Consider the following 16,556-nt stretch of genomic DNA (forward strand, 5'->3'; position numbering starts at 1 on the left):
GTCGCTTATCTTCTTCTCTCCATTCATCTGAGATTAAGTACCGGTAATAGGCAGATTCCCTCGGCTCAGGTGCAGATTGTTTTGTTTTAATGGCTGCCTTGTTTTGCGATGGGTCTGCCTGGCTGCTTGCAGAAGATCTCTTCAACCATTCGTACAGGAGATTATCAGCTGTGTATTGTAAGCTGAAGGCCTGTGATTGCGCGACAGAGTCGTACTTCCAGCGTCATAAGATGTGCGATAGAAATTTCTATTTTCCGGGCTCCATATCCATGTTCCTTGCGATGCCATTGTAATGAAGCTGCGCCACGGTATTTAGTTATCAAAAGGGTAGGCTGAGGGCTGTGAGAATGCGGATAGCCGCTGCTTCTGAGGCCACGAGGCAAATCAGCATGTGATGGCTGGACCGGCTGAGCTGCATCATGCACGCCACCACAACCGCGCAAAATATCGATCAGGCGACCAATCCATGTTCTTTCTCCCTTTTCTCCCTTTGCTACGAAGAAAACGTAAAGTGATTGCACTATTCAATAGACATTTAAAAGACAGCTGGAAGATCAATGTAGTGTTACTTCGATTATTGTAATATACAAGGAAAGGAGTTATTGGTACGCTGATCACATCATACCCTGTTCACGACATCGAGATGCCAGCGTCCACCTCCTTAGCGAATGACAAGCGTCTTGACGACATTGGTGTCAATATCATGCAATTCAATGGGAAATTTGCATGCATCGGCGAAGATGCAGGATTTGATTCCTTTGGGAACCTTTGCCCTATTCGGCGGAGCAGGGCAGCGATGGCCGAAGATGCACTTGATATCTTGGCAGCCGGTGCCGTTGATGCAAGGCGACATGCGCGCAACGAGACGGAGAGTGGCAATCTCACTGCGGGCTGGATCATAGTTGTGCTGATGCGTACACTGCATACCGTATGGGCATTCTACAAAGAGGCTTTAGTATCAAGTATTCAATCTATTAGATAGAGATGCACTGGAGGGGTGTACCCACCTTGTCTTAAAAAGTGAACGTTGCACAACTTGAGTTTCTTGACGCGGTCAACTTCCGTCTTGTCATAATCTTTGCAAGGTGGATCGATGCGCTGCCCAGCTCGGTTGCGTGCAATGACCTCGTTACGGTCAGCAGGCTCGTATGATGGTACAACAGACATCGGGGGCGGAGGCGCAGCTGCCTTTGCTGCCCAGCTGTTCATGAGGGGAGCGGCTTTGTTAGTGACAAACCCGTCAGATGCTATCGTGGACGATGAAGGTGTGCGAGGTAAGCCAACGGCAGTAGCCCTGGATGGAATGGGGCTGTCCATAACCTGTGGCGTGGATGCTGGGTAACGGCCTGGGGGCCTAGTTGAGATGTCGTATGCCTTTCGGGATGGAGACACTGTATCCGAGACACGACGATGCTGACTTGGGCCATAAGAATTGTTCCAGACAACAAGTTTTGAGTCACGGAAAACGTCGGAAAACTTTTTCGTACCGTACGGGAGAGGTAGCAACTCCTTCTCGAAAGGCACGCCTTCGAGCAGGATAACCTTGCTTACGACCTCAGGTTTGTCTGAGCACTCTTCAAGCACTCGGGCGTAGCCGTTGTCATGCGAGCAGCCGAAGAGAAGTCGGCGACAATGATAGTCTTGCGAGAAGATCTTAAAGTTTTCTGTTGCCTGCATCAGCTCTGGGTTACTCGAAGCAACGGGGATGGTAACTACCGATGATCTTCTCGTCTGCACGATCTTTCCCGGCGCCAACATCTATGAAGTCAAACATAGTCTTCGCTCGAGTAAACCCTCGCACAAAGTCTTCAAAGTCTTCTGTTGCTTCGATTGCGCCGGTCCTGACTAACACGTCTCCAAGGCCGCGGACATTGGCATAAATTCGGCAGATGATACGAGAGGTGAGGGGTACATCCCTATCCTCACTCTCGATCCAGCTGCGTACAGCTGTGTCAAGCTGCGAGGCGGCACGGCGGCCGCCAGCTTCTCCGTCGCGAAGAAAATCGTCGTGAAACTAGTATTGTTAATGCTTGGAGAATTTGTTTGAGTGCAGCTACTTACAATCATGCCGTCACCATCAATCAAGACCATGACGAAGGGGTTCTCGGACTGCTGGGTTCAGTAAAAGTTCTTAAGCGTAGCGTAGATGGCGCTTTGCTGCTACCGTGACTTACTAGAGCCCGCTGATACTGCAGAACCACACTTTGTAACATGGACTTCTCGGTCTTCCAAGCTACTTCGCCTTCGACACTATGCATGCTTTGAGAGGCGAGGGTTTGGTATTGTTGACTGAGATACTCATAGCGCATAAGCAGTTCCTGTCTTGATCAGCTGTAGAACAATGTTTGGCTGAATTGCACTGACGCTTATGAAGTCATTTCTGTCCTTGTCGTACTGTTGTAAGAGCTGGTAGCGTTGATACAAGGTCGTGTGCTCAGGATCTACTGTGTCAGGGCGCGTCACAGCATTTGAAGCCGGCGCGGGCGTGTGCCCAAGGCCGGCAAGGAATGGGGCGGGCGACATGTTTGACGTGAAAGACACTGGCTTGGAGACTACCAAATGTGCGGTTGTGGTGGTGGCGGTGGACTCTGTTGTAAGTTGGGAGTGGGAATAAATGTGGGAAAGTGCGAATATTTATGTGACGTCCCGAAAGCAGTTTCCAGAAATGAAGTGACAGAAGACGAAAGACAGGAACGGGAGACGGGAACCGGGAGACGGGACTCTGAGCCGAGAAGGGCTTCCTGGAATCAGAAAACAGAGAACGGTCAACGGTGGAAGTGAATGTGAGCTCGCAATTTCTGTTAGTGGCCGTGAAAAGGGTCTGCTTCAAACGGTACGACCATGCAAGCACATGCAAGCTTTGACACTGGCGGTGAAAAGTGCTGTTGGGAGGAAGCAGACAGGCATCGACCTGCAGCCCACCGCAAAGGCGGTGATAACGCTCCTCTTCCGCATCCTGTAAACAACAATCAGGATGCAGTTCACGTTGCACAAGGCTGGCGACGACTAGTCGCGCGTTCGTTGCGCGCTAGAGACGCATGCTGATTGGCCCTATGTCCTGGTGTGGGGTAGATGATCCCTACCGCTGCCAAGCTGGGAGCTGCGCTCTGACGTTCCTAGAAGCCACGTTCGAATTGCTGTGCTTCCCTCCACACTCCTCGTCTCTGTGCATCCATCCCGTCCACCGTCTGCTGTATCCATCATGGTCGCCTGGAAACTCTCATCCCTGCTCCTGCTCTCATTGAGAGCCCTCAATGCCTTCGCGGTTGAGGTAAGTGTCTGTGTGCGATGAGCCATGACATCAAGTGACTGACCCCGGCGCGCGCAGGTTGAGAACGTCAAGGAAGTGCCCGAAGCACAGACACCGAATCTGAACGTCAAGATCTCGGCTTCGTTCCCCCAGTCTGAGATCTTTGGTATCAAGCTCGTCAATGGACATGCCACCGAAGCGCGTCTGTCCATCTCCAACAACGAGCCAAAGCCCATTGGCGTGAGCATCGTTGGCGGGTCGTTGCTCAAGGAGGTCAATGGCCAGTCTCAGATTGTGCGCAACCTCACGTCGCAGAAGTACTCTATCGAGATCCCTGCTGGCGCAGAGGAGACTGTGCCATATACCTTCACCACGGACCTGCACCCACAGGACCTCCGTCTTCAGCTCAACGCTGTTCTAAGGAACTCTGAGAACGCCATCTTCACCGTCGCCGCCTACAACGAGACTGTGACCGTCGTCGAGAGACCGACGAGCGTCTTCGATCCTCAAATGTAGGTTTTCTCAAGTGCCACAGGCGCCAGCCACTCTCGCAAGAAGTCAGAGACTAACGTCCATCTACAGTATCTTCCTTTACCTTGTTCTTCTCGGCGCCTTCGCTGGAACTGTCTACTTCATCTACAACACCTGGATCACCACCTTCTTCCCCCAGAAGAAGGGCCGCGGCAAGGGTGGCGAGCGTGCCAAGAAGTCATCCCAGGGCTCCAAGAAGGTCGATCCCGCTGAGCAGATTGCTGTTGTTGGTGCCGATGGCCCTGCTGTCACCTCTAGCGCAAAGTACGACGAGAGCTGGATCCCCGCTTCTCACCTGCAGCGCCCTGAGGCCAAGCGCGTCCGTAGCGGCACCCCCAAGGTCAAGCCGAAGGCTTAGACTTTGATCGAGGCGGGACAGTTGTCTGGTTGGACACTTGCATACAGCGCAGTGATTGGAGGGTGCCCCTTTGGATACTGCTATCGCGATGTGGTCTCTGTTCGGACAAGTTGGTTGGACATTTAGCTGATGATGCTAGCACCAGCCTGCTGAAACAGGTATAGCTGGTCAACAACCATTTTTGACGAATCTAAATGCCACATATCGACACCAAAAGTTGACAAATGTTGTATATTAGAGCCGCTATTAAAAGAATTGTGTCTGGTATCACCTAAAACGCGCTATTCAATAGTTACAGTTTGCTCTCTTGCCCTCAATGTCGTCTAGATTATTCCTTCTTCCACGCCTCAAACTCTTCCTCTAAGTGGCCCTTCAGCTTCGCAAACTTGTTCTGGAAATTCTCCTCACATCTCCAGCACTTCATGTCCCAGTTTGGCCACTTTCCCGGATGGAACCTCGCACTGCCCTCCGCGAGCGGAAACTCATCCACTTCGACAAAGAAACTCGAATGGAAGCTCAAATAGTGCTTCTTGTGCTTCAAACATGGCGAATGCATCTCTCGACTCATGATGTGGACGTGCATATGGTTCATGCTCGGGTGTGTATGCGCGCCCGCTCTGATTTCGGACAGCCAGTCGCGACCGGGTGGAAGAAGAGCGTCGCGCTCAGATGCTTGTGGTGGGTCGAGCTGGCTCATGAGGTCTTCGAGGGCCGCCTGGTATGGAGCGTCGGAGGCGCTGTGGTGGCCGTATTTACGGCGCAGTTCTGAGGCTGCAAGGAGTTTGAGGCGTTCTACTCGTTTCCGTACTTCGGCGAGGAAGGTGGGGTTGCTGGACAGGAAGTGCAGGGGGTGCTGGTAGTGGTATTCTGGTTTGCGCGGGATGAGGAGGAGGTGTACGCTTCGTTGGGTCAATGTTTTGGCTCTTCTCATACCATTCTGAGAGGGATTGCGTACCTTGCTTTCGGAAACTTGTCTTTGATCACTACGAAGTCGTCATCGTACTCTACGACGAGGCCCTCAGGGTTCTTCTCAGGGTGCTCGATGTAGATACCCAAGCCGTCGCGTGGGTCAAATCCTCGCATTTTAGGCTTCGCAGGTAACTCGACTGGCTCAGTGCTGGATTTAGGCTTTTTCGATGACATTAATTCTGCGACTGCGTCATGAGCTTTGGTTGACCCATGAGGGAGAGACGTACTAAGCGTACATGCATTGGTTCGCTTTGTGGTGGATGTTGTATTCGATGCTTGAGGTTGTGAGGTTCCTTCTATCTCTTCTGCAGTTATTGGGTCTCTGTGCTGCTCTGGCACAATACTCTTGCCCTGAGTGGTCTTCGCCATGATGTAGCTCTTCTGATGCTTATGTTTAGAAATATGGGCGGCGGTAGGCCGACAAGACCGCGACAGTCGTAATATCACTTTCGATGCTGTGAGCATTCGAAATCCAACCTATACGTTCTGATTGGCGTTTACTGGTTGCTGGTCCGATTTCCACGACATCGCCATGAACGTATGCCTACCTAGCAATGACGTGGGGCAAGTTTAGCCGTGACAAGGGTTCACTAGCTCCGAATCTTAGATTCAATGAGAACCGCCCCTTCGGAGTTGATCGATGCGAAAAAGATGGCTACGCGACCGAACGACCGTATTTTTGGAGTGCTAGGTGCTCGTAGTGAGATCGCGCCTTCTTTTTCAAACGGCTGAGACTTCAGTATTAGCTTGCGTGTTCTTGTACGCATACACGACCCCTCATCTTCATATTCCACTTATTTGGCCCACTCGCTGCCTATGGAGCCGGAGACATTATAACAGTAATACCATAGATTCGTGACCATGCCCAAAAACGCACACCCGCCGCGCGGCAAGCCTGCGAAGAAGGCACCTCCACCTGAAGAGGACAATAGCTGGATTGTCTTCGGCGACGGGAAACCAAAGAAGAAGAAAGGCGAGAGCTCGGCCCAGAATGATGACAAGGGAAAAGGAAAGGGCACTGCTGGGCAGGCTGAGGAGGGACCTAAGAAGCCTGACACCAGGACCCTGATTGCTGGAGCGTCTTGGACAGGCAAGCTGCCTGTTAACCTGTTCTCAGAGCACCTCCAGAAACAGCATTGGGACCGGCCTGACTACAGAATCGTAGGAAACTACAACATACCATCATACGTTCTTGACTGACCTCCATAGCGCAAGGATGGCGACAAGCATTTCGCATACGCTGTGGTTCTCTCGAAGAAAAACCAGAAGACGCAGGAAGTCACGACTCTTCCCCCAATCAAGATCCCGACCGAGCTCGAAGAATCCGCCCATCAGCCCACCGCTGTCGAAGCGCGCAATTTCGCTGCCGCTTACGCTCTCTTCCGTGTCGCAAGCGCGAAGAACCTGCATATGATGCTGCCTCCTACGTACAAAGACTTGTGGAAAGGGCAGTTTCAAGAGCTCAAGAAACGAGATGAGAAGGAGGGAAAAGGCTGGATGTATGAAGCAGACCCATTCTTCGGCTTTGCAGAGCGAGAAAAGGCCAAGGCAGTCGCTGCGAAGGAGCGAGAAAAGAAACAGAAGCAGCAGGAGGATGCGAAGAAAGCGCATAACCTGAAGCCGGGCATGTCTATGCCGAACGCTGAAGGCTCGTGGACTGGACCTGCAAAGAACTTGATGAGAGGATGGGAACGCGTACCGAAGGTTGAGCTTGGGAAAAGAACAAGGCAGCAGGTCGAGCGTCTCATCCGCCGTGACGCGCTCTGGAACCCAAATGCCATTCAGATGGATAAACATACCCGGATACGGCTAGAGGACGAGATCACTGACCTTGGTTTCCGCCGAAGTCACGTTGAAGAGGCTGCCGACATCTGCAAGGACCGAGAGGAGATTCTTGAGTGGCTGCTGATTCATGTTCCGGAAGATGATTTGCCCTCTTGGAGTTTGCCCGAAGGCTATGTGGCCGGCGTCAGCATGGCTAGTTCTAATCTCAAACGAGAGGGCGCAGTCAAACGCCTGGCTGCGGCCGGCTACTCTACCGAGCTCTGCGAAGAGGCATACGACAGTCAAGGCGGAGATGAGAGAAGAGCCGCTGCTTTGCTTCAGGCTCGTCTCCTGCGACCGGACGATGATGATAAGGACATTGCGCAGGAGCTGGCGGATCTTGCCATTGCAGAAGAACCAGAAGAGGTACCAGAAGACGATGCCTGGGAGACTGAGATGTCTTCGTTGGAGGCCATCTACGATAAGCTTTTCTCTCGTCCGTCACCCACAATGTGCCGTGTTGAGCTTGACATCAAGCAACAAGGGAAGCGCCTGATCCTGCAAGCCAGGAAACCCTTCGGGCCTTATCCGGCTGTTGCACCTATCGTCACTTTTGAAGCTGCTATCCCCGCATACATCCGGCTCAGTATAATTAGAAAAGCGTTGCTGCACGCCGAGGAGAACTTCATTGGAATGCCGATGATATACGACGTTATAGATTGGGTGCAGCAGAACGCAGGGGAGATTTTCAAGAATCCAGGTCGACTGGCCGATGTCTCATCTGGACTCGCTGCAGCAGATCATTCTGTAGAGCCACAGAATCAGAACAAGAGAAGGAAAGATAGAGGTCGCAGACCGATCGACTGGAAGCCAGCAACACCTGCGAGTCAACAGGTTCTTGCTGACTGGCAAGCCAGACAGGGCACACCAGCTCAGCAAAAGATGATGAATGCACGGCAGTCATTGCCAGCTTGGAGGTTGAGGGATGAAATTGTCCAAACAGTCAACCGATGCAATGTAACCATCATCTCTGGTGAGACTGGTTCTGGCAAATCGACCCAGTCAGTGCAGTTTGTCTTGGATGATTTGATACAAAGACAATTAGGTGCTGTTGCAAACATCATCTGCACCCAGCCGCGAAGGATTTCTGCTCTCGGTCTTGCCGATCGTGTTGCTGATGAAAGGTGTGGCCGAGTCGGGGATGAAATCGGTTATACGATCCGTGGCGAGTCAAAACAGAAGCCAGGTGCGACCAAGATCACATTTGTCACTACTGGTGTTCTTCTCCGACGGCTCCAGACATCCGGTGGCGGCGCTGATGATGTTGTTGCTGCACTTGCTGATGTCAGTCATGTTGTGGTTGATGAAGTGCACGAGCGCAGCCTCGATACCGACTTCCTGCTTGTGCTTCTTCGGCAGATACTGCGCACCAGAAAGGACCTGAAGGTTATCTTGATGAGCGCAACACTGGACGCAGACGTCTTTGAGGCTTATTTCAAACAAGTAGGCCCAGTGGGCCGTGTTGAGATTGCTGGTCGGACTCATCCTGTGACAGACTTCTACGTTGACGATGTCATGCAATTCACAGGCTTCAGGGGCTATGTTGGCGAAGATGATGACTCACAGGAGAAGTCTTTTTCCGCAAACCTTCGAAGCATCGGGTTTGGCATCAACTACGATCTCATCGCCGAAACTGTTGCATACATCGATCACCAACTTGGAGATAAGGATGGCGGCATTCTCATCTTTTTGCCTGGTACCATGGAAATCGATCGAACGATACAAGCCTTGAGCAATTTTTCGAATCTTTATGCCTTACCATTGCATGCTTCGCTTCTGCCTGCTGACCAGAAACGCGTCTTTCCCCTGCCTCCAGCTGGCAAGAGAAAGGTCATTGCAGCAACCAACGTGGCAGAGACTTCGATCACGATCGAGGATATCGTCGCGGTCATCGACACTGGCCGTGTCAAAGAGACGAGCTATGATCCACAAAACAACATGGTCCGACTTGCTGAGACGTGGGCATCAAGAGCCGCATGCAAGCAACGTCGTGGCCGTGCAGGTCGTGTACGAGCCGGCGACTGCTACAAACTATACACACGCAACGCTGAGGCTAAGATGCTGGAACGACCTGAACCCGAAATCAGGCGTGTTCCTTTAGAGCAGATGTGCCTGTCTATCAAGGCTATGGGTGTACAAGACGTCTCCGGTTTCCTCGCCTCAGCCCTCACGCCACCCGAAAGTACCGCAGTGGAAGGTGCGGTCAAACTGCTTTCGCAGATGGGCGCCATTACCGACAACGAGCTCACCGCGCTTGGTCGTCATATGTCTATGATTCCTGCTGACCTACGTCTGAGCAAGCTTCTCGTTTATGGTGCAACGTTCGGCTGCCTTGAAGCCGCTCTCACCATTGCGTCGGTATTGACTGCTCGCAGTCCTTTCATGTCACCCCGCGAAAGAGATCAAGATACTAGGAACGAATTCGATCGTCTCCGCGCCTCATTCTCAGCCAACCAAGGCGACCTCCTTGTCGACCTTCGCGCATACGAACAATGGGCTGCGTTCCGTAGTAAGGGCGTCTCAACCCGTGATCTAAAATTCTGGTGTCAGGACAACAAGCTCAACCTTCAGACTATGTTTGACATACAGTCCAACCGCTCCCAGTACCTCTCCTCCCTCAAAGAGATCTCTTTCATACCATACAACTATGCATCGAACAACCCGTCAACGCAAGGCGCGTACAATGCCCAAAATGGCAATGACGCCCTCCTGCGCGCCCTTGTGGCCGGTTCCTTCAACCCACAGATCGCACGTATTCAACTCCCAGACAAGAAGTTCGCCGCCGGTATCGCTGGTGCCGTTGAACTAGATCCCGAGGCGAGGGAGATCAAGTATTTCAACCAAGACAATGGTCGCATTTTTGTTCACCCCAGCTCTACACTCTTCTCGAGCCAGACCTTCCCTTCGAATGCTAGCTTCGTGGCTTATTTCAACAAGATGGCGACTAGCAAGGTCTTCATCAGAGACATTACGCCGTTCAATGCATACAGTCTGCTCATGTTTGCTGGACAGATTCAGGTCGACACGCTGGGCAGAGGATTGGTAGTCGACGAGTGGATAAGGCTGAGAGGATGGGCAAGGATCGGTGTGCTGATTTCAAGATTGAGGGGCATGTTGGATCAGGTTCTCCAAAAGATGGTGAAGGAGCCTGGTCAGGCCATGGGTCAGAGAGAGAAGGACGTTGTGGAGGTTGTGCGAAGATTGGTGGAAAGGGATGGCTTAGACGCCTAGATCCAATTTGCAATCGGCGAGTGTTATGCTAGATGACATAGTTATTGAACAGTCGTGCTGAAGATCAATGTCAGTGCGGCGTCTTTGCTGTCTCAAGTGCCGGCCTTCACTTTCACCTGCTTAACCTTTCTCCACAACAATACGGCATCGTCTTCGATTCTCTTCCAAGGACACCCTATTGTTCGCTTCTTTGGCATCAACAATAGCACTTGATTGTTCACTTATACATCGCCATTGCCTCGTGGATCTTGCCTATCTTCAGATCGCTCACAGCACTGCACTTTGTTACAACAGTCCTATCCGTCATCAGCTTCTTCGTTACTACAGACCACAATGTCTCACGGACGATACTCCCCGACCACCCGCCTGGCCTTCTCCCACATCGCCATCAGCCGCAGCGCCTCCTCCAGCGAGCGCGCCTCCCATCGCCGCAGCAGCCGCAAATCCAAGACGGCAAAGGTCACCTCCCAACCCTCGACCGGGGTCCTCTCCCACCAGCAGCACATCTCAAAACCATCACAACGCGCAGAACGCCGCCTCTGCACCTCCCGCCTCAAACTGCAGCGATACCTGACCAGCCACGACTGGCGCGCAGAAAAGCTCCGCAGACTGCCCACAGACGCACAGCTGCGTAGTCTCGGCGTGCTCGACGCCGAAGGCGCGGTCCTGGCCCGGCCGCGCGAGAGTCCCGGCACGTGGCGCTCGGAGGCAAGGATGAGGGAGAAGAGGAAGCTCCGTGGGCGGAGCAGGCTCACGGAGGTGTGTGTGAACCTCTCCGAGAGGGGCCTGGACGAGGAGTATGGTGTGCTGCCGGGTGAAGAATGGGTTGGTGAGGGGGAGGTGAGTGAGGAGACAAAGATGAAGCTCATCGTGGGGTGTTTGGAGGATGAGGGTTGTAAAGAGGCGCTCATGGCGGGACAAAGGGCGGAGGGTGTGTGGCGGAATGTGGTAGGGGGTGGGGGTGGAGACAACGAGAGTGTTGTGAGATGGGTTTGTGAGGAGCGCGAGATGGAGGAGCGCAGGGTCATGGATCCGTGCTGTATGGAGGTGGTGAGGAAAGTGATGAACGGAGAGAGCACATAACGGTAGAAGTGCCGCGACGGCGAATATCTATTGAGTAATTTCATCGATCGAAATCGCTATCGTTCATGTCCGCATTAATCGTATTACCCATCCCGGCCTAGTCAATAGGCTCTGCATTTGTATCCTGTCCTTCTCGCGTCGGCAAAGCATAGCGCTCACACGCGCCATCTACCTCCTCGTACCTCCGTATCACTCCATCCTCTGCCCTGTACATGTGCTTCCTCCGGTTTACTCAGCTTCAAGCTGACCCTCTGAAGCTCTCTCGTCACAAGGATGCTCCTCAGGCTCTGTCCCTCCTCAAGGCGACTAAGCCCGTCACTTCCTCGTGAACTTCCTCGACTTCCGGAGTCTTTCACCAATTCTTTGCATCGTTTGCGCTCATATCGCCTTAACAGAATTGCGATTAAGGGAACGCAGAGGAGGAGTACCATGATAGCGGCGACGATGCCGATGATTGCGAGAGGACTCCAGCCGTCGCCACTGGGGGAGCTGGGTACTGCCGCTGGGGCATCAGGCACAGTTGGTGCTGCAAACATTTTGTATATGCTTTGTTGAAGGCCTTCAGATATGTTTTGTTTTTGGGTTGTATCGTGGTGTACGAGCGAAGAGATGATAGCTGACTCCCAAAAGAGCGTGGGGAGCTTGACGACAGAAATGACAGTAATGCTTCGAAAATGCGAAGCTTGCGAAAATAAGTGATGCAGCAAATGCTCGAATGCAGAAAGTAAGACGAGGATGTGTGGTGGAGAAGTAGCGTGAACGATGAGGGGTAAACAATGCTTTGTCTTAAGAACACTTCGAACCATATCACCATCCCACTTTCCTATTACAGCCCCGACCCTTTGCAAAGGGAGACCTGACATCCCTTAGCGTAGTCGTGAATCTCTGATGTCGCACAGAGAGTGGTTGCCGCTAAAGTTGTGGGCGTTTGTGGGCGGCCAATCAGGACGCTGAACAGGCTTTGTCTCCCGCCACGCTCGCATGGTGAGAACAACTATTTTTCTGGAACGTCACAGAGTTGCCCAATAGCAGGAGAGCCTTCCTGAGGTTTCTCGTGGTCCCTGAGGCTCTGAGGTGTCGCGGGACCGTCGTTGGACCGGACCTGACCGAACCAAACTCTTGTTCAAAGCCAAGCGAGACTGGCGACACTCCATCGTCGCTGAGTTGACCGCTTCTTTGTAGATCAAAGGACGGGTCTACCACCCGTGTGCTGTCCTATCCCTTGGAGGGCCACCACTAGCCATCCTGGACGATGGGTGTCCCCCAGATTATACGACTGAGAACCACAGCTTGTAACACGTTGACTCTATACCCAATGCGCAGTGGCCTCGAACGCAGGATTTCTAATGACTTGGCGAATCAAAGTCGGCGGTACAGATGCAATTGCATCCGCATATTCTCCAACTCGATCGGGTACTCCAATCGGTCATCCAGCCTGAACCACCGGCTATCGTCTTCCTGGACCTTCTCCCATAGTCTGACCTCCTCTTTCGCTTTCCCACCCGAGGTATCTGCTAACAATGTATGGTCTAGCAGCCATTGCATTGGGTAGTTCTTATCAGCGCCATTGAGACTGACAGTTGAGTAGCTCCCGGGACTATCAACAACAAGCAACATAGCTCCAGGGGCAAGAGTCTCGGTCATCCGCAGAAGGAATTGCTGGGTCAGGGATATGGAGGCCGAATAAAGCTCGTTCAATGTGAACATCAAGGTGACTAGGTTCGCGCCGTCGAGAGCAGCGGAGAGGGTCTTGGTATCCATCTTCAGAACATCGTGCTGGTGGAAGGCTGTTTTGAATGCAGACGGGTCGGCAAGCGGGCGGTTTGCAGCTTGGACAGCAGCGGATGCATACTTCGACAGCGGGGGTGGGATCGTAATCTGCGTCGCAAGCTGGTCGACAACATTGCCCCAGGCTGCACTATCGATAGCAACTACTTCGAAGTTTTTCGGCTGCCCTTCTCCGCGTTCCTCTTGCTCATCTGACAGTAGCCTGTGGAGAGCGCCGAGCGTGCCAATCTCTGCACCTGCGCCGCCCCCAAGACATATCACTTTCCAGCTCTTTTGCGAAGCCTCTCCGACTTCATCGTCTTCCTTTGTGGTCTGAACTAGGTCTAGTGACTCTCTCATGCGCCACAGCACTCCCAGATACCCCAATGCTCGACTTGAACTCCATCGTGCAGCGTACGCCTCAAGATAATCTTCTCTCCCAAAGGCCTCGCTAAAGTTGCGATCAAACAGATGACCTTTGACTTCCTGTAGTAATGGCTGGATATCGCTTTCCAATATTTCTTTGAACGAATTCCTGAAGATGTTCAAAATGAGCTGCTGTGTCTCTGGCGGGATCCGCGTTTCCAGGCTCTTTTCTTCAACGACTTTGGGCTGCTGCTCTTTCGCGACCTTCGATCTCGAGGGCTTGCCCTTGGCATTTCTGATACCAGTAACTCTGGATTTCTGTGGCGCAGGCATTTCGCTTGATGTTTGAAGGGCTAGGCGGAGAGAATGCCGCAGTGAAGATTCGACACTTTGGGGTGAAGGGTTTAGCGAGGTGCGGTGATTGGTTGAACCGCAAGTGTGGGGTGCAGCTGCTCGTGAACGGCCTTTGACAACGCCAACGGCGGGATAGTCCGATGGCGGGTTAGTCCGATGGCGGAATGCTTAAGAACGGTCTCATCATCAACAGCCCTCGAGTCGCTTTCTGGAAGACTCCTAAACCCTGTGTATCATCACCATGCGTCTGCCGTACATCCCTGACCCTCCCGAGTTTACTGAAGAAGCCGACAAGGCTGTCCTCGAACGAATTAAAGAACGCCGTGGGCCCAAGGGGTTGATTGCGTTGGATCGGACACTGCTTCACGCTCCTCCGGTTGCAGATGGATGGTAGGTGCTTACATCATCAGTATCAAGAGATGTTCTTAACTTGTGTCCAGGAACTCCTTTCTGGGAGCCATTCGGACCAAGACCTCCCTGCCGACCTCGATCCGCGAAACAGCTATCGCTCGTGTTGCCGTACTAAACAAAGCATGGTACGAATGGGAGTCTCACAGCCCAATTCTGCGGGCAGCTGACAACGTTTCCTCGGAACACGTGGATGCTGTTCTACAGTCCCCTCCTCGTCAGGTCAACGATGGAATCCAGGACGCGAAACACGCAGCAGTTCTCTCGTACACAGATGCCATGACACTAGATATTAGTGTACCTGACGAAGTATTTGCAACACTGAAGGAGCATTTTAGCGAGCAAGAAGTCGTCGAGGTCACGGCAACGGTGGCGGCGTACAACTGCGTGAGCAGGTTTCTCGTAGCGCTCGATGTTGGAGAGAAAAACAGTCAGAAGGGTCCGGAGAAGGAATGGGAGCTATAGTAGCAGCTTATGAATACAATTGTCTTTGACCATCGAGCGCATACAAGTTGGAGTGATCTCACTGCGGAGAAAACGCCTTGCCTCATCCGTCTAGCGTGTTTCTGCTAAGAATTCGCGACGACTCCAAGGCTCAGAGCATCACTGATAGCGACAACAACCCCACCCGTCACAATGCTCTGCGCCATATCTGGAGAAGCTCCACGGGAGCCTGTCGCGTCGCGAAAGAGTGGCAATGTCTTCGAAAAGCGCCTGATCGAGGCACACATCGCCGAACACCACACCGACCCCGTCACGGGCGAAGACCTCGCAGTCGAGGATCTTATCGAGCTCAAGTCGCCGCAAGTCGTCAACCCCCGCCCGCCGAATCTCACATCGATCCCCGCGCTTCTTAGCGCTTTCCAGAACGAGTGGGACGCCATTGTGCTCGAAACACACACACTCAAGCAGCAACTGGCGCAGACACGACAGGAGCTCAGCACCGCGCTATACCAGAACGATGCGGCAACACGCGTAGTCGCGCGATTGACGCGCGAGAGAGACGAGGCACGGGAAGCGCTCTCGAACGTCACCATCAGTGGAGGTGGCAGCAACGGCGACGCCATGCAGGTCGACGGCCAGGCGCTGCCCGAGGCGCTCGTCGCCAAGATTGATGAGACACAGCAACAGTGCGTGCTCCCCATTGAACATGGAGGAAGACTGCTAACGTGAAACAGACTCTTTGCCACGCGCCGAAAGCGACCCGTGCCCGAAGGCTGGGCTACTGGCGAGGACGTCTCCGCATTCGACGTCACCTCCTCGAGCGAGCCTCTCTACCCCGGAAGCAGCGCCGTCGTAGTCGACGAGTCGGGCGATTTGGCACTGTTCGGCGGCGCAGATGGCGTTGCAGGTGTCTACTCGACATCGCAGCAGAAGGTGGTTCAGGTGCTCAACGCTGACAGCCCCGTCACTGCCACCGCCTGGTGGGGTTCCCGCGCGGTCGTCGCGACTGCTGCCGGCACAGTGAAGATCTTCGAAGATGGCAAGGAGATTGCGCAAATGGGCTCGCACGCTGGCCCCGTCACATCGCTGTCTCTGCACCCTAGTGGGTCTATTCTGGCTTCGGGGAGTGCAGACAAGCGTGTCGCATACTACGATCTCTCGACTTTCCAGACTGTCTCTCAGATCTACACTGAAGCCGACATCACAGCATGTACCTTCCACGTGGATGGTCTTCTCTTCTTCGTCGGTAGCTCAGACGGCAAGATCCGCATCTTCGACGTCAAGACTGGCGCTTCCATGCTGACGCTTGACACCGGCGCACCTGTCGCTGCCATCTCCTTCTCGGAGAATGGCACTTGGTTCGCGGTCGCTCAGAAGGGATCGAGTCAGGTCTCTATCTGGGACATCAGGAAACAGAGCGTTCTCAAGGTTCTTGAGGCTGGTAGCCCGGTTGAGAACGTCAAGTGGGATTACACCGGCCAATTTCTTGCAACCGCCGGCTCGGGCAGCATCTCGGTGCAGCAATATACCAAAGCGTCAAAGAGCTGGTCTGAGCCAGTACGGAAGGCGGTTGCCGCCAAGGACGTTGCTTGGGGTGCAAATGCTGGCAGCTTGATTGCCCTGACGTCCGAGGGTGGGTTGAGCATCTTGGGCTCAGCATGAGCACGACATCAATGGGAGCGATAAGGGGATATTCCATCATGCAGCTCGCAAGCGGAGGTCGGCCGAGAGCCAAGCGCGGCGTTTGGAGAGGTATTGAGTGTAGGGGACGATGTAAGATTGGTCTTGGATGGCATAGATGCCGAAAAGCGCAAGATGATTTGCATGTTTGGCATATCATTTCAGATAGGCTACGACGGGTGCTGAGGCGCTTGGAGCAATGTAACACAGTGACCCTTCTGAGTATAGTCGGGCAGCACATCCCTGGAATAATTATCCTGCCCTATTAGGCGTGGGCAAAATCACGATGAC

The 16,556-nt window shown here is 53.2% G+C and overlaps 9 protein-coding genes across 9 annotated transcripts; 5 read left to right on the top strand and 4 right to left on the bottom strand.

The window, feature by feature from the left end:
- Nucleotides 1-331: 331 nt before the first annotated feature.
- C7974DRAFT_385225 (uncharacterized protein) lies at nucleotides 332-2,964 on the bottom strand. The gene is made up of 6 exons (XM_046140929.1): nucleotides 2,365-2,964; nucleotides 2,175-2,318; nucleotides 2,062-2,109; nucleotides 1,717-2,014; nucleotides 1,008-1,664; nucleotides 332-939 (listed from the first exon to the last, which is right to left on the bottom strand). The coding sequence occupies exons 1-6, from the start codon at nucleotides 2,521-2,523 to the stop codon at nucleotides 662-664; spliced, it is 1,584 nt and encodes a 527-aa protein (XP_046001307.1). The 5' UTR covers nucleotides 2,524-2,964; the 3' UTR covers nucleotides 332-661.
- A 182-nt stretch (nucleotides 2,965-3,146) lies between these two features.
- On the top strand, nucleotides 3,147-4,303 carry C7974DRAFT_99268 (uncharacterized protein). The gene is made up of 3 exons (XM_046147679.1): nucleotides 3,147-3,271; nucleotides 3,329-3,762; nucleotides 3,833-4,303. Exons 1-3 carry the CDS (start codon nucleotides 3,203-3,205, stop codon nucleotides 4,137-4,139), a joined length of 810 nt encoding a protein of 269 aa, XP_046001308.1. The 5' UTR covers nucleotides 3,147-3,202; the 3' UTR covers nucleotides 4,140-4,303.
- Nucleotides 4,304-4,467: 164 nt separating this feature from the next.
- On the bottom strand, nucleotides 4,468-5,477 carry C7974DRAFT_301437 (HIT-like domain-containing protein; the record flags this gene model as incomplete). The annotated part of the gene is made up of 2 exons (XM_046137851.1): nucleotides 4,468-5,038; nucleotides 5,095-5,477. 2 exons carry the CDS (start codon nucleotides 5,475-5,477, stop codon nucleotides 4,468-4,470), a joined length of 954 nt encoding a protein of 317 aa, XP_046001309.1.
- Nucleotides 5,478-5,739: 262 nt separating this feature from the next.
- C7974DRAFT_460515 (P-loop containing nucleoside triphosphate hydrolase protein) lies at nucleotides 5,740-10,257 on the top strand. The gene is made up of 2 exons (XM_046146141.1): nucleotides 5,740-6,269; nucleotides 6,318-10,257. Exons 1-2 carry the CDS (start codon nucleotides 5,970-5,972, stop codon nucleotides 10,161-10,163), a joined length of 4,146 nt encoding a protein of 1,381 aa, XP_046001310.1. The 5' UTR covers nucleotides 5,740-5,969; the 3' UTR covers nucleotides 10,164-10,257.
- Nucleotides 10,258-10,496: 239 nt separating this feature from the next.
- C7974DRAFT_408885 (uncharacterized protein) lies at nucleotides 10,497-11,246 on the top strand (the record flags this gene model as incomplete). The annotated part of the gene is made up of 1 exon (XM_046143359.1): nucleotides 10,497-11,246. The coding sequence occupies one exon, from the start codon at nucleotides 10,497-10,499 to the stop codon at nucleotides 11,244-11,246; it is 750 nt and encodes a 249-aa protein (XP_046001311.1).
- Nucleotides 11,247-11,249: 3 nt separating this feature from the next.
- C7974DRAFT_99309 (uncharacterized protein) lies at nucleotides 11,250-12,357 on the bottom strand. Its single transcript, XM_046147680.1, has one exon. It carries the CDS (start codon nucleotides 12,107-12,109, stop codon nucleotides 11,402-11,404), a length of 708 nt encoding a protein of 235 aa, XP_046001312.1. The 5' UTR covers nucleotides 12,110-12,357; the 3' UTR covers nucleotides 11,250-11,401.
- Nucleotides 12,358-13,914, bottom strand: C7974DRAFT_99310 (uncharacterized protein). Its single transcript, XM_046147681.1, has one exon. The coding sequence runs from the start codon at nucleotides 13,710-13,712 to the stop codon at nucleotides 12,606-12,608; it is 1,107 nt and encodes a 368-aa protein (XP_046001313.1). The 5' UTR covers nucleotides 13,713-13,914; the 3' UTR covers nucleotides 12,358-12,605.
- On the top strand, nucleotides 13,770-14,712 carry C7974DRAFT_385235 (4-carboxymuconolactone decarboxylase-like protein). Its single transcript, XM_046140930.1, has 2 exons — nucleotides 13,770-14,123; nucleotides 14,174-14,712. The coding sequence occupies exons 1-2, from the start codon at nucleotides 13,975-13,977 to the stop codon at nucleotides 14,604-14,606; spliced, it is 582 nt and encodes a 193-aa protein (XP_046001314.1). The 5' UTR covers nucleotides 13,770-13,974; the 3' UTR covers nucleotides 14,607-14,712.
- A 42-nt stretch (nucleotides 14,713-14,754) lies between these two features.
- C7974DRAFT_327479 (WD40-repeat-containing domain protein) lies at nucleotides 14,755-16,549 on the top strand. Its single transcript, XM_046139012.1, has 2 exons — nucleotides 14,755-15,271; nucleotides 15,320-16,549. Exons 1-2 carry the CDS (start codon nucleotides 14,778-14,780, stop codon nucleotides 16,245-16,247), a joined length of 1,422 nt encoding a protein of 473 aa, XP_046001315.1. The 5' UTR covers nucleotides 14,755-14,777; the 3' UTR covers nucleotides 16,248-16,549.
- Nucleotides 16,550-16,556: the final 7 nt, after the last annotated feature.

This window comes from Boeremia exigua (genome assembly GCF_020726555.1).
Source record: "Boeremia exigua strain MPI-SDFR-AT-0100 chromosome Unknown C7974scaffold_2, whole genome shotgun sequence".
In the NCBI taxonomy this organism is placed as follows: domain Eukaryota; kingdom Fungi; phylum Ascomycota; class Dothideomycetes; order Pleosporales; family Didymellaceae; genus Boeremia; species Boeremia exigua.